Source organism: Pseudomyrmex gracilis, unplaced genomic scaffold (assembly GCF_002006095.1).
Source record: "Pseudomyrmex gracilis isolate BER0280 unplaced genomic scaffold, ASM200609v1 scaffold_133, whole genome shotgun sequence".
NCBI classification, from domain to species: domain Eukaryota; kingdom Metazoa; phylum Arthropoda; class Insecta; order Hymenoptera; family Formicidae; genus Pseudomyrmex; species Pseudomyrmex gracilis.
In genome coordinates this window covers 322,075-335,407 of record NW_018020717.1, presented here as the reverse complement: position 1 = coordinate 335,407, position 13,333 = coordinate 322,075, and the positions used below count along the sequence as shown (strand labels likewise).

The 13,333-nt window shown below is 36.0% G+C and overlaps 3 protein-coding genes across 3 annotated transcripts in view; 2 read left to right on the top strand and 1 right to left on the bottom strand.

Moving 5' to 3' along the window:
- Nucleotides 1-2,380, top strand: LOC109856751 (60S ribosomal protein L7). The gene is made up of 6 exons (XM_020432372.1): nt 1-82; nt 504-654; nt 779-954; nt 1,052-1,299; nt 1,597-1,694; nt 2,229-2,380. Exons 1-6 carry the CDS (start codon nt 72-74, stop codon nt 2,337-2,339), a joined length of 795 nt encoding a protein of 264 aa, XP_020287961.1. The 5' UTR covers nt 1-71; the 3' UTR covers nt 2,340-2,380.
- A 3,948-nt stretch (nt 2,381-6,328) lies between these two features.
- LOC109856752 (caspase-1-like) lies at nt 6,329-9,766 on the bottom strand. Its single transcript, XM_020432373.1, has 4 exons — nt 9,462-9,766; nt 8,186-8,442; nt 7,771-8,076; nt 6,329-7,562 (listed from the first exon to the last, which is right to left on the bottom strand). Exons 1-4 carry the CDS (start codon nt 9,575-9,577, stop codon nt 7,312-7,314), a joined length of 930 nt encoding a protein of 309 aa, XP_020287962.1. The 5' UTR covers nt 9,578-9,766; the 3' UTR covers nt 6,329-7,311.
- A 250-nt stretch (nt 9,767-10,016) lies between these two features.
- Nucleotides 10,017-13,333, top strand: part of LOC109856755 (histone acetyltransferase KAT7) — a 44,472-nt gene continuing 41,155 nt past the window's right edge. Inside the window, exons 1-8 of the mRNA XM_020432381.1 lie at nt 10,017-10,312; nt 10,516-10,981; nt 11,092-11,334; nt 11,442-11,711; nt 11,796-11,972; nt 12,062-12,353; nt 12,434-12,725; nt 12,858-13,102. Coding sequence (XP_020287970.1) covers nt 10,295-10,312; nt 10,516-10,981; nt 11,092-11,334; nt 11,442-11,711; nt 11,796-11,972; nt 12,062-12,353; nt 12,434-12,725; nt 12,858-13,102 — 2,003 coding nt within the window. The 5' untranslated portion in view covers nt 10,017-10,294. The remainder of the gene's footprint in view (nt 10,313-10,515; nt 10,982-11,091; nt 11,335-11,441; nt 11,712-11,795; nt 11,973-12,061; nt 12,354-12,433; nt 12,726-12,857; nt 13,103-13,333) is intronic.

The window sequence follows — 13,333 nt, the reverse complement described above, 5'->3', positions numbered from 1 at the left end:
TGCGCATACGCGAAAACGCGACTTTGCGACAACACTGCTGCAGGGGAGGTCCTTTATTGCCACGAGTGGAAATGGCCGACGCGTGAGTAACCTTTATTGCTTCCAAAATCCAACTGAATCAATGAAAAATATAATATTGCGAGCACACAGACACGTAATATTAACAATTTTTTGGAAAACTCTATGTTAATTGATCTATATCTTTGTATCAAAGATGTAAATGAATCGAATGTCGAGAAATGTGTGTCTCGCGGGACGTAACGGTGTGTTTTATTGTTGCGCGAACGTTTGTTGATTAAAAATTGATTTTGTTACTTGTCGTCACTGATATTTGCATAGTGTACCAAAGTTGATAAATACACTTTGCAGTTAAAACCGTGCATTAATCAACATAACCTAACCTATTTTTTTCTAGCAAGTTCTAACTAATTTATACGCGTGTGTTTATTTTAAAAAAAAAGATGATGGAATTTGAGTATTGAACATTTTATTCTTTTGCGTAGGAAAAAGGAAACCTCCAAGGAAACCGCTCCAGCACCTGCTGCGCCAGCAGACGCTGGAGCTAAAAAGCTGCCTGCGGTTCCAGAGTCGGTGTTGAAACGAAGGAAGGCCCGCGAGGCGGTAAAAGCTGCGAGATTAAAGATCTCAATCAAGGTAATTAAACGTTGCTGATACAAATAAAATCTTGTGTATTCAATAAACCAAGTTGTGGATAAAATTTATATATTCAAATACGCAAAACTTGAATTTTTCTAATATAAATATTTGTTTCTCACAGAATCGTGCAGCTCAATATAAGAAAAGGAAAGCGATCTTCAAACGCGCCGAGAAATATGTAAAAGAATACAGACAAAAAGAAAGAGACGAGATCAAGCTGAACCGCATGGCTAGGCTTCGTGGAAATTATTATATTCCTGGCGAAGCACGACTCGCCTTTGTTATTCGAATTCGCGGGTAAGCACATCCTTGATGTTAATTACATCTGTTTTTTTTTCGATGTATCTGATCGTTAATTTAACTTTGACTGTAATTTTTGTAAAAAATTTGTCAGTATAAATCAAGTTGCGCCAAAAGTCAGGAAAGTGTTGCAACTGTTCCGCCTGAAACAGATCAACAACGGCGTGTTTATCAAATTGAACAAAGCTACGATTAATATGCTTCGTATCATCGAGCCCTACGTCACGTGGGGATATCCTAACTTGAAGTCGGTACGCGAATTGATCTACAAGCGCGGTTTTGCCAAGATAAATAGACAGCGTATTCCAATTACCAGCAACTCTATCATTGAAAAAAAGCTTGGTAAGTAAATAAAAGTTTTGTCAAGTAACCGGTTTTCAACAATGTGTTGACAATTACATTTTTATTTTAATAAACATTTTTATAAATTCTATTGACAAATCCATGGAAGTCTCGAGAATAAAAACACATTCTTCCTTCCAGTTTGTCAAAAATTAATAATGCAATTTATTTTTTGCTGATTACAATTTATATATTCTGTATTTAGTTTGTTTTAAGTTGTACATTTCTTTCTCAAATTTTCTAACTAATTCGTTTATATCAACAGTTGGAATAAATTTCTTTAAACTGCTTTTTCAGGTAAATCTAATATTATATGTACCGAGGATTTGATTCACGAAATATTCACCGTTGGGCCAAGGTTCAAGTACGCCAGCAATTTCCTGTGGCCTTTCAAAGTACGTATTTTTTTCTTTTTTCTCAAGGATTTAACACTAGATTTACCAGACCAGTCATTTTGACTGGTCGTGCAATTTCAATTCAAAATTCCTACTGCATGTAACGTTTGCTTTCCGAAATGATGTTATGACTTTTGTAGCTATAAGTAGAGAATACATTTTATGAACTTAATGTTACTTTATATATATTCGTAACAAATATATGGTAATAAATATATGGTAATATATGGTATTAAATAGCTGGTATATCTAGTGTTAAACACGTATCTATTAAAAATTTATATATTACGACATAGGCATGGTAGTTAGATGCATTAAAATCTATCAACCTCCTTTTATGTCGAAAAGCAATACGAGCTTTTCTCTTCGATAAAAGTGATATCTTTGTGTCACAGAAATCTGAGAAGCTCAAACACTTGTATTTTAAACCAAAAACAAATTTTTAATCCCACGATGTGTATCAGCGTTTTGCACTTCAATAATTTACATTTATTTACATACAAATATAAAAATCGAAACTTTTTGTACTTCCAGCTCAATACACCAACCGGTGGCTGGCGTAAGAAGACCAACCATTACGTAGAAGGAGGTGATTTTGGAAATCGAGAAGATAAAATTAACGAACTTCTTAGAAGGATGGTGTAAATTCATGAAATTTTCAAATAAATATTCTATCCAAAATGAAATTGTTATAGCATATAAATTTCCCTTTTTTTTCAATATTAGAATTATTTAGATGTATATCAAACTTTATATAAAAAATACCAATAATAATTGTTGTGACGTATGTGAAAGTTCGCAATTTTTTTTCGGGTTTTAAACGAATTTTTATATTAGTAAATGAAAGAGGTCACATCGAGCCAAAAAAAAGATATTAATATAATAATATAATAATTTAATGATAAACACTTACATATATATATATATAAAAAATACGCAAAAAATTTAAATATGTAAATATGTAAATTTTATATATGTAAGTGTTTATCATTAAATCATTATATTATTATATTAATATCTTTTTTTTTTGGCTCGATGTGACTTTTTTCATTTACTAATTTGTTTTTACATTACGAGCGTTTCTGTTTAATTTATTACATTTTTCTTGGAATTTTTATATATTTCTAAGACAATTCGATCGAGTAGAAGGCGGACGAAGACTTTGGAAAAAAATTATCGGACGCCCAATATTCTGCGTTTAATCTCATTTCAGTTTATTCTGTAAATTTTGTATACAAATGTTTGTGTATATAAGACGATTGTATATGGATTTTTTCCAAATATAGACGATACACAACACATAAGTCAGTAAAGCTAATGGTACGAAGATTACTGGTAAAAATGCATTATCAAATACGGTAACATCGATTCAAAAGTTGCAATTTTTTTTTTTTATGCGATTTCACGTGGCATACGCATATAAATGGTCATTCTTAGCACAACATTTATCACAACACAATGCGCGGGGAGGCGCATTGCGATTTTTATTTCGCAACGAATGACATCTTAAAAACCTTTGAGCAATCTCCTTGTTGTGAAGTCAGACGAAGATGTTTACGTTGCAAAATATGCGGTTGTTGTTAGGTGGCAAAGTTGTTGTAAACATCTTATAATTGTACGAGGAACAATAAATCAGAGAGAGAAGTTGCTGCGTGTTTTGCGGAAACTATCGTCATTATAAACGGTCAAAAAATGTCTACTGCAACATACACGCACGTGCGCGTTTATACATATATGCGTACATTAGTCTTACATAGTTCTTTAATATAAGCTATATATATCAAAACATATGTATAATATGTTTAAATCTTAACTATGAAAGACTCTGTATCACGTTTCGCAAATTTTGTTACCGTTTCTCTTGCGAATAAATTTTTTTTTTTGCCATAAAATTTGTTTTTTTTTTTTTTTTTTTAAATTCTCTTATCTATTTCTCCATATATTAGATTAGCTTACGTTTCTAACTCTTCGCTTGTGGCTTAAGCGGGGGGTATCTGATATCTCGGAATACCGAAGACTTTTTTGAGTTTTTCATTTGTTTTTCATGCGTGACCAATTTATTATTTTTTTTTTTTTTAATGAATATTCATAAATATTCGTTAGTACGTGATCTCTTGTAATTTTGTTTCTCTATAAAAATGAGTTTTTACAGAGATCTCCCCCCGAGACTTTAAAATTATTTAGCCAAATATACGCGAAGGGTTAATTGAACTATATCGATATACAACGCCATTGCTCACCTGCTCGCAATTTTTTTTTTTTTTTTCATATTTGCACGCAGGTGATGTCGCATAAGTCTAATTACGAAGCAACTTTTTTATATTTTCTTTTTTAAATATTTTTTGTAACATTTTTTTTTTTCGTAATATTTTCATTGCAGTGTAAATACTCGTTGCGTGTATGATTTGCGGGCTTACAATAAAAATCACAACTACACTTCACGTCTCAGGACAGATTTTACAGCTATATATGCATTTGTAAAATGAACATCGTTGAACATCGTTTCGTCGAAGGCCTGGGCTATTGCTTATTGCAAAGAACATACACACACATTGCTTTCACAAGTTTTTCGGTATAAAATATATGTTATATAACTGTAAAAAATTAAGACAGTCGTACCCATATATATGTATAAATATATATGTGTATACGCAATTACAAAATATTCTATTTGTATGTAATGCATAACATCGATTCTACTGTAATAGACTGATATATTTTTATTATATATATACATATATATATGTATATATATATATATATATATATATAAAATTTTTTATATGTTTTATATGTTTTATATGAAGTTATATTAATGACAAAAAATATGATTAATAATCGTATATATATTAATAACGTGTCTTACTGTAGTTCGTAAAAAATTTTTTTTGTACTTATCGTGTGTATTTCAAGTTGAGATGAGAGAACGTCAGAAAGTCAAATCATTTCTGAAATTCTCGGCAAATATGTTCTTGTATCTTGTATTGTATTATTTTAAATGTTTATGTTATTCTCTTTAACCCATTTGCATCATAAGCGCATTTTACTTAGGCATTTATCACCAAAGCGCATATTATTTATACCAGAAAAATACCAAAATTCTTTATTTATGCAATATTGATTTTATTTTTCATATTTTGTAACATTTTCGTTAAAATTTAAATACAGTAAAAAAAAAATTTTGGTGATAAGAACGAATTTTTGACTTTTCTTTGTGATGCAAATGGGTTAAAAGTTGCGTTGTATCAAAATAATGACAAAATGCTATTTTTTTTTATCACAACGTAACGTTTCTTTCTGTCATGTAACACGTGTGAAATCAAGTGGACAAAGGTGTTATCATGCATAACACCTTTTCAGAATCGAGACAATTCCCGCTTTTCTTAATTGTTGCTCTCGCAAAAGATGGAAAACTGCAAGTTAAAAAACTGTCGCACACACCTATTGAATTAAAAAATTTTTTATTGGTTGTTACCGCGCATCCATGGGAAGTCTTGGTCTCAACGCTGTGTTTAAAAAAAAAAAAAAAACAAAATAAGAAATATTCATGATCAGTTTTTATTTTTCTGTTAAAAAAAAAAACAGAAAGTAGTATAAATAGTGTAATAAGTAAAATAGGTTACAAAACTTGATGTAAAAAGAATACAAAAAAGTATGTTCTAAATTTGTCATCATCCTAAACCCTGATAAACAAACTTTGTTCGAAATAAACGTCAAAAAGACGGTATTTGTCTTAAAGTGTGTAAAATTGCCGACGATCGGGGCCGGCATATTTTTTCACTCTGCTTACCGGGAAGTAATTTTACTTGTTGCTGTTTTTTTTTAATCTAAACGCAATGTGCCTACACGAGACTTACACAAACAAATAGTTGAAATTACAAACAAAGTGCATTACTAAAATACGATGTTAGCAATCTATGGCACGCAAAATAATTTGAGATACTAGTGCCAATATTGCCAACTAGGAGCTTAACTTTTTTTTTTTTTGTTTTTTTTATACTTGATGCAAAGAGAGAGAACAGAATCTAATATACTAGATATGCTAAATTAAGAATACCTTCCAGACGACACGTATCACGGTGTCAAATTGGGGATACAGTCTAATGATTTCTGAATACTTGCAGAACTCTTGCGGATTGTAATGTCAAAAGCGAAAATACACTTTTTAAAAAAATCGTCTAAAAGTCGCCCAATTTACGTTAACACCTTGACGCCCGGGCCCTTTTGGAGCAGACCTTTACGCGGAACCGGGGAAAATTCGTAGAATTTCGAGCAATTGCGCGATATTTTAGAAAAACTGTTATATAACTTTTGAACCAATAATAATATTTTTCAATGAAATTTTGAAGAAAAAGAGAGATTACTTTTTTTTGCATAAGAAATTGATACTTTTTAAAAACTCGCAATTATTAGAAATTTTCAACGTTTTTAATTTATAAAGTAAAAACATTTGACAAACGCGCTTGCGCGAAATTTAACATTATCAAAGTTAGTATTTGTATATTTTATTTATTTATTTATTTATTATAGCATTAATCGTGAGTAATATATATAACATATATATAATATATATATGTTATATATATAATATATATATATATATTGTATATATATATATATATATCTAAATATATATATATATATATGCAAGAAAACAATCTATAAAAATAGAAATTCAAATTTTCCTTTGCGAAAACTGTTGAGAAGTGAGAAAATTTCCTGAAGAAACATATACGAGTTACGAAAACCTAGAGAAGACTGAAAGGTGTACTTATTTATTGCTCTAGCGCAAACATACATAACATTGTATGCGGCAAAGCGTCGAATTCTTATCTTATTTTGCTCTTACATAATCACAGTTCAAGTATCGGCAGCAGAGAAGCTTTGAAGTCGTATCCTATCGCTTTAACATATACAAGGTTTCAACGTGGATATCATTACAAAATAAAACAAGAAAATTAAAAAACATATTCAGTTATTCTAACTCGTAAAACATCTGTTGTAACGTTTCTGAAGAGAAATTGAAATTTATACCGTTTTATCTGCTTATTTTTGTGAACAATCTAAATGACGCATATATGCGTTCCCCGGCGCCTAGTGGAGATCTGAATCACATGCGGTCCCCAGCGTCAAGGTGTTAAAAAAGTATTTTCCCGTGCAAAATTCTCTTGATCGAAAAAGGTTTACATTCGTAAAACCTTTCAAAAAAACCAGCGATCGAGTTGCTATAGATTGAAGAGTAAGCAATTGCCGCGTTCAAGCGACAAAATCAAGCGCTTAATAAACGCTTTGTGATTATTACTTCTTATTTGCAATACACCTTTACATTTGCAACAGATCTAAAAAAAAAAGATTCAATCACTAAATTCTTTCGCGAACGCGGTTAAATTCTCTCTCTTTGGTTTTGGTCATCAGAGCGCACAAACGATTCGACACTCATGATACCGACGTAAATTTTCATCGTTGCGTTAAAAAGCAGCAACAAAGGGATAAGTAACACCGCACTGATTGTGTCGGTTGCCGGAAAGTCTTCAAAGTAGTTCATATAAAAAAAAAAAAGAAATTATACAAATAGATAAATGCATACGTAAATGCAGAGTTCCTTTTTATCTACAAGCTATACTGATCCGTTTTTTGAATTCGTGAATTTTACCAAACGCGTCAACATCGAGGTAATGCACGGTATTTGTTTTTGTAAATGCATTGTCGAGTTCTCGGGCGTGTTTGATTCAAAATCTATGGCAACACGTTGGGATACGAACGTCAAGAGAGTCAACAGATCTTCTTTCGTACCATTCTCTCTCAGTTCTATGCACAATGCTTGGATAAACCACGATCCGCGGCTCGTGTTTCTCCAAGAGTAATAGCCTGCGAAATTCCGAAATTTGTTTTAGCTTCCAGGAGCATAAAAAATGATTAAAAAAAAAAAAAAAAAGAAACAAATTAGATGGACAATTAATAAATTGTTGCATTTTGCAATCTATGATGAAGAGTCGAATCTATAAATCTTCTCAGAATATTGACAATCTAAGTTGCTCCATCCTTGCGCACACATATGTATAAAATATTATATTACCTGGAACTGTTGAGTAGGCAATCATGAAGTCTGCTTGAGTGGGAATACGAAATGTGTTAACTGGCAGTCCGTCAGTTTCGGTCCGTTCCTTGAGAGTAATACCCGGGTCAAGTTTATCGCCCTGACAAGCTTGTATGAAAAACAATTTTGGTTTTCCAGCAAGAGTCGGGCATTTGTCGCCAGTAAAATGATTCCAAAGAAGATCGGCTTTGTACGAATTATCGTGAGCATAGAGCAAATGTTGTTCGCCGTGACTCAATACAATTACCACCAAACAGTCGTGATCAGAATGATCCATTTCAGCAACTGCAAAGACAATAATAATTTGTCTGATATAAAATGCACTGAGATAAAATTAAAGAACATAAACAATTTGTTACAAATAATAAAAACAAACAAACAAGTTTGAAATTACCTCTTTCTAATTGTCTCACCATGTCTTTGTGAGTTATATTATGATAATCGTTGACCTCAAAACCGAGATTTGCAAATACGTTCTTTAGATTTTCACAGTCTACGTTTGTGCCTGATCGAGGTTTGAGATGCGATAGTGTAAAAAATTCATGATTGAAAATCAGAGCCAAGCCACGTTTTGGATGATTCATTTTGTAGTAAGCGTCGTAACGTCTAGTCGGTGCTACTGGCGGATGAGCATTTGGAACATTTGGGGTCCTGAAAAGATACATTGACCATGTCACAAACCAACATCTTATTCGTTGGCTTATTCTAGGTCTTTTTTATTATTTGTTTTAGATTAGTTTTTTGGTTTTTAATTACATTGAAAATCTACAAACATTTACAAACAATAACACAAATTCGACTTTTTGAATTTTACATTATCTTGTATTCAAATCTCTACACGTGTCAACAAAGACCTCAAGCGTAAGCTTTTGAGTCTGACTGGCGCATCTTATTCGTTGGCTTATTGTAGGTCTTTTTTATTATTTGTTTTAGATTAGATTTTTGGTTTTTAATTACATTTAAAATCTACAAACATTTACAAACAATAACAAATTCGACTTTTTGAATATTTTACATTATCTTGTATTCAAATCTCTACACGTGTCAACAAAGACCTCTCAAGCGTAAAGCTTTTGAGTCTGACTGGCGCAACATTTTGACAACAATATCAATTGAAAATAATTAATATGTCAACAAAACAGCGACGTGACACATCGTCAATGACATTGTTATCAATATTTCATACAGTTATAAAATCTGACAAACAACACCGTGTTCTTCGTGAGCTCGGGTTTTGAATTTCAAGCTCTCTTCGAGATACACGTGTGTTGGAAATTCCAAAATTTTTCGAATACTTCGAACATTTGCGCGCATTCATCGTCCAGATGGTTTGATTTTGCAAATGCACGATTGTGATTCCACGATATATAGATCGCAACGCGATGTAAACAGTATGCGTCTATATATTGTTGCACAGAACGCATTAATGGCGTCCGATACAATTTCCCACGAGGCCAACTCAATTATTCAAAGCGTATGAAATTTTTTTGCGCCATTGACAAAATTAGATTTAATTTCTTTGTGTGCGAGAAAAAACGATTATGCGAATCGCGCGCGTGAGTCACGAATTATCTCGCTGATAAAAAAAAAAAAACGCGGTGAATGCATTTTCTCGCGCGTCGCAATTGTGACGAGAACAAACGAGAAAGAAAATTTTAATTATTCGATACCTCCCGAAAGTTCCAAACGCGTCGGCGACATCCTTGTCCTTCTTATCCTTTTTATCATTTTTCAAACCGCAGTTACTGGCCTTTATATTGCACACGATATCGTTAGCGTCCGTCATTGCGGGGAACAAATTTTACTGCGTAGGTAGGTAGGTAGGTTTCGAGAGATCGGAGATTCCAAGACAACTGTTGTGTGTGTTGTTGCGCGTACTGTTCCACCGCAGAACGAGAAGTGCAAGAGAGAAACGAATTGCGCGAGAAATTGGGGGCGCAAGTTCGGATAACGCAAAGTAGAAAGCGAAGCTCGCGTTCTCGAATGAGTCACCGGCCTGAAGGTGGCGTCGGTTGGCGTGCGCGCAGCGGGCCAATGAGCGCGCGGGCCAGTGAGCGCGCGGGCCAATGAGCGCGCGCGAGCGTTAGGCGAGACGTTAGGCGAGAAACGTTCCGACACGAGCGCGGCTCGCGCCGGTTTTTGCAAAAAAACACTACATTCCATTGACGATATCATGACGATTTTTGCAGATTTTTGCAGATTTTTGCAGATCGGTAAGCGATCGTTTATTTTGCGCGATTCGAAATTTGATTTTTATCGTCAAACGCCATGTTGTTGTTTCCCGCAAATGGCCGACGTAAATCCAGAGGTCGCCAATTGGCGCGATAGCGTCTGTACGTAATCATGTGTGTCAGTTTTGTGTGTACGTGATGTTTTTCTAACGTAACAATTTGTAAATAAGTGATTTCTGCGAGCGGAAACTCATCAAAAATCAGAAATGTCTCCGCGAAGATGATAATCAACGATCTTCTTTGATCGTTTGCGAGATAACATTGGGGGCAAAATGACACCCAAACGGAAGGCAAGTGCGGAGGTTATAACTCAAAATAGTAACCTTTGATTGCGTTAATTCTCTTTTTTTTAGTTAGATATATATTTTGCGCACCCGTTTCCTTGTATTCTTTTTTTTTAAGAACAATACGCAATTTGTTTTATCTTATTTATTTATTTTAAAAACCAATGAGACACTTGTTGCGTATGTAATGAAATTTTTTCATCTCGCAGGCAACTAGCTCGGAATCTACGTCATCCACCAGTTCGGGCTCTTCGTCGAGCAGCTCGTCGAGTTCAGGCAGCGAATCTAGTTCGTCTGATTCGGAAAACTCCAGCAGTTCCGCTAACAGTCAAAAAGTATCCGATACGGAAAGAACCAAGAAGAAGGTGCCGTTTGCAGCCGCTCGTCATGTCAAGTCCAAAACTGAAACGTTCGTGCCACCTTTGGAGAATAAGAGCAAGGACAGACCGCCGCCAAAGTCCAGACCGACGGTGTATTCTTCGGAATCCGAAGAGTCGCCGACTAAAGCAAAATCGCCGCAGAAGAGAAAGGCGCCAGCCAAGCCAAAGGCAACCGCCACCGTTGCACCAGTTGTGAAAACACAAAGATCTCCTGTTAAACCAGTACCTGTATCATCGGCTCAGCACAAAACTGCGCCTGTTCCAAAACCTGTCAGCAAGCCCGCTAAATTTTCTGGTGAGTTTTAATAAAACTTCTATCGTAACAAGTGTGTTGTTTTATATTCTGTAAAATATACAGGCTTCTATTTTATATCTAATGAAATATTGTACAATGTTCTTTTTAAGGTTCCGTAAATACAAATAATAAGAATCTTGAGAAATCTGGAAAAACATTGGAACCAGCTCCAAAAAAATTTAAGAAAAAAAGCATATTCAGTCCGGAGAACAGTAGCGAAAGCGACAGTGGCATCGCGGCTAAAGTAAGTCCGGTAAAACCCGCGAATAACGCTGCCAAATGCTCAAAAAATCCTCCCGCCAAGGCGAAGTTGAACGATGCCAAGCAAAAGTCCGCAGTAGCCAGCAGACCTGGTAAGTAATCGTATCTTGTGTATTATATTGAATGCAAATGATTGTCTTTATTGTTGCGCAAATTTGAGAAAAACCCATGGCTTTACGTGATGTTGTACCTCTCACAGTTGCGAAACCCGCTGTGCCGCCACAGAAATCGGACAGTTCCGCGAGCTCGAAAAGTTCTGCCGGTTCGGCGTCTTCGGGTAGTACGGACAGCAGCACGGATTCGGAATCGTCCGAGAGCGTAACCAGTTCTCAGCCCCAACCGAAGAAGAAAGAAACAACGCAACCTAGCAGCGCGCCACCGAACAACAACATCGTAAACGTGCCGTCTAAGAGACCCTCGGTGGCGGTCGCTCCGGTGAAAGCGCAGAAGACAGTTACCAAAAGACAAGGTTTGTTGACAGGTTTCTTTTCAACGTGACGCTTGTATAAAAACAAGACAGAAAAATTTATTTTAACTTTGCGCGCGCGAACAGGTGCTGTGAAGAGTGACGACGACGAAGACGCGTCCGCGAGTGAGAAGGACGTGGACGATCAGGAAACGCCGCCTTCGAAAACAGCAGCGAAAGGCAAACGAAAGTTGCAGACACGTAAGGGAAGTAAACAGCTTCAGCTGCAGGCGAAGGCGGCGAGTGATTCCGAATCTGATACCGGTAAGAGGCGATTGCAAATCGTTGTATTATAAAACCTCGCTTCGAGTTTCTAAGGTCTGTTTTAATTGCGATTTGTTCAAAACAAAAAGCCGAAAGCAAGAGAAGCGCGAGCAAATCGCCCGTCAAACGCGCCGGACCGTCCACCACCGCCAGGCAGTCTTCCGCGGCCGGCGGAAGATCGACGCAGAATAGCAGTTCGGCCTCGAACGCTACTGGGAACAAGACAGGCCAGGCTCCATACAATCGAGGACGCGCGACGAAGGAACGAGAATGTCCGCTGGCTGGCTGCGACTCGCGAGGTCATCTTTCTGGAAAATTCGAGTCGCACTTCACTCTTGAAGCGTGTCCGCTCTATCACAACACCACGCCACAGGCTTGTATGTAAGTTGAACACAGGTTGAACTCGCGTATGGACTTATCGTCCGCAGAGTTGTGGAGAAAAACGTTTTGTTTTTTTCCAGAGAGTTTTGCAAAGAAAGAAAAAAACGCGAAGAGGAACGCAAGAAGGCGTTGAGCAATTTAGCGAAGAAACCCAAGGGCGTTCATCAGCCCACAACCGAGCAGCAACGCAATTTTCAGCTTAAGATACGAGAACTGAGGAACAAGTGGAAAAGCGAAGGCGGTAACGAGAGCGACAGCGGTGGCGAGCTTCAGGGAAACGAGAAGGACAGGCAGCCTCGGTTGAACAATCTCACACCCGATTACGACCTGAAACTGTTTAAGGAGTCCCAGGCAGTAGCTAGTGAAAAAATCGTAAGCGACTGGTTACAGTTTAAAGTTACATGTGAACAGTTTTTTTAAATCTTTTGTTTTTTAACATTTTAATCAGGATTTTGAAAAAAACCTCTTTTGTGTTTCCAACCGTGTTCTTTCTTATATTCTAAGGAAAAAGAGCTGAGAGAACTGGACTACGATGGCGAGGGTAGAAACGGCGGCGGCACGCGGGTCATAGAGATGGGAAAATGGGAAATGGAGGTCTGGTATCAGAGCCCGTATCCCGAGGAGTACAGCCGCGCCCCGAAGCTATATCTCTGCGAATATTGTCTGAGATACGCGAAGAGTCGCCAAGTGCTGAGAAGACACAGAGAGAAGTGTCTGTGGAGACATCCGCCTGGACACGAGGTGTACAGGTGAGCCCCAACGCGAATTGCGGTTATAACACTAGATTTACCAGACCAGTCATTTTGACTTTGGTCGTGCAATTTCAATTCCAAAATTTTTACCGCATGTAACATTTGCTTTCCGAGATGTGATGTTATGACTTTTGTTAGCTATAAGTAGAGAATACATTTTTTATGAACTTAATGTTACTTTATTATATATTATATTTATTATATATTATACATAATTTATATTAAGTA

Coding starts and splice junctions, on each gene's coding strand:
- LOC109856751 (XM_020432372.1), top strand. Junction 955..1,051: donor TTTGTTATTCGAATTCGCGG/GTAAGCACATCC, acceptor AAAATTTGTCAG/TATAAATCAAGTTGCGCCAA. Junction 1,695..2,228: donor ATTTCCTGTGGCCTTTCAAA/GTACGTATTTTT, acceptor TTGTACTTCCAG/CTCAATACACCAACCGGTGG.
- LOC109856752 (XM_020432373.1), bottom strand. CDS start 9,577: ATGACGGACGCTAACGATATCGTGTGCAATATAAAGGCCAGTAACTGC. Junction 8,077..8,185: donor GGTGAGACAATTAGAAAGAG/GTAATTTCAAAC, acceptor TTGTCTTTGCAG/TTGCTGAAATGGATCATTCT. Junction 7,563..7,770: donor TGCCTACTCAACAGTTCCAG/GTAATATAATAT, acceptor GGAATTTCGCAG/GCTATTACTCTTGGAGAAAC.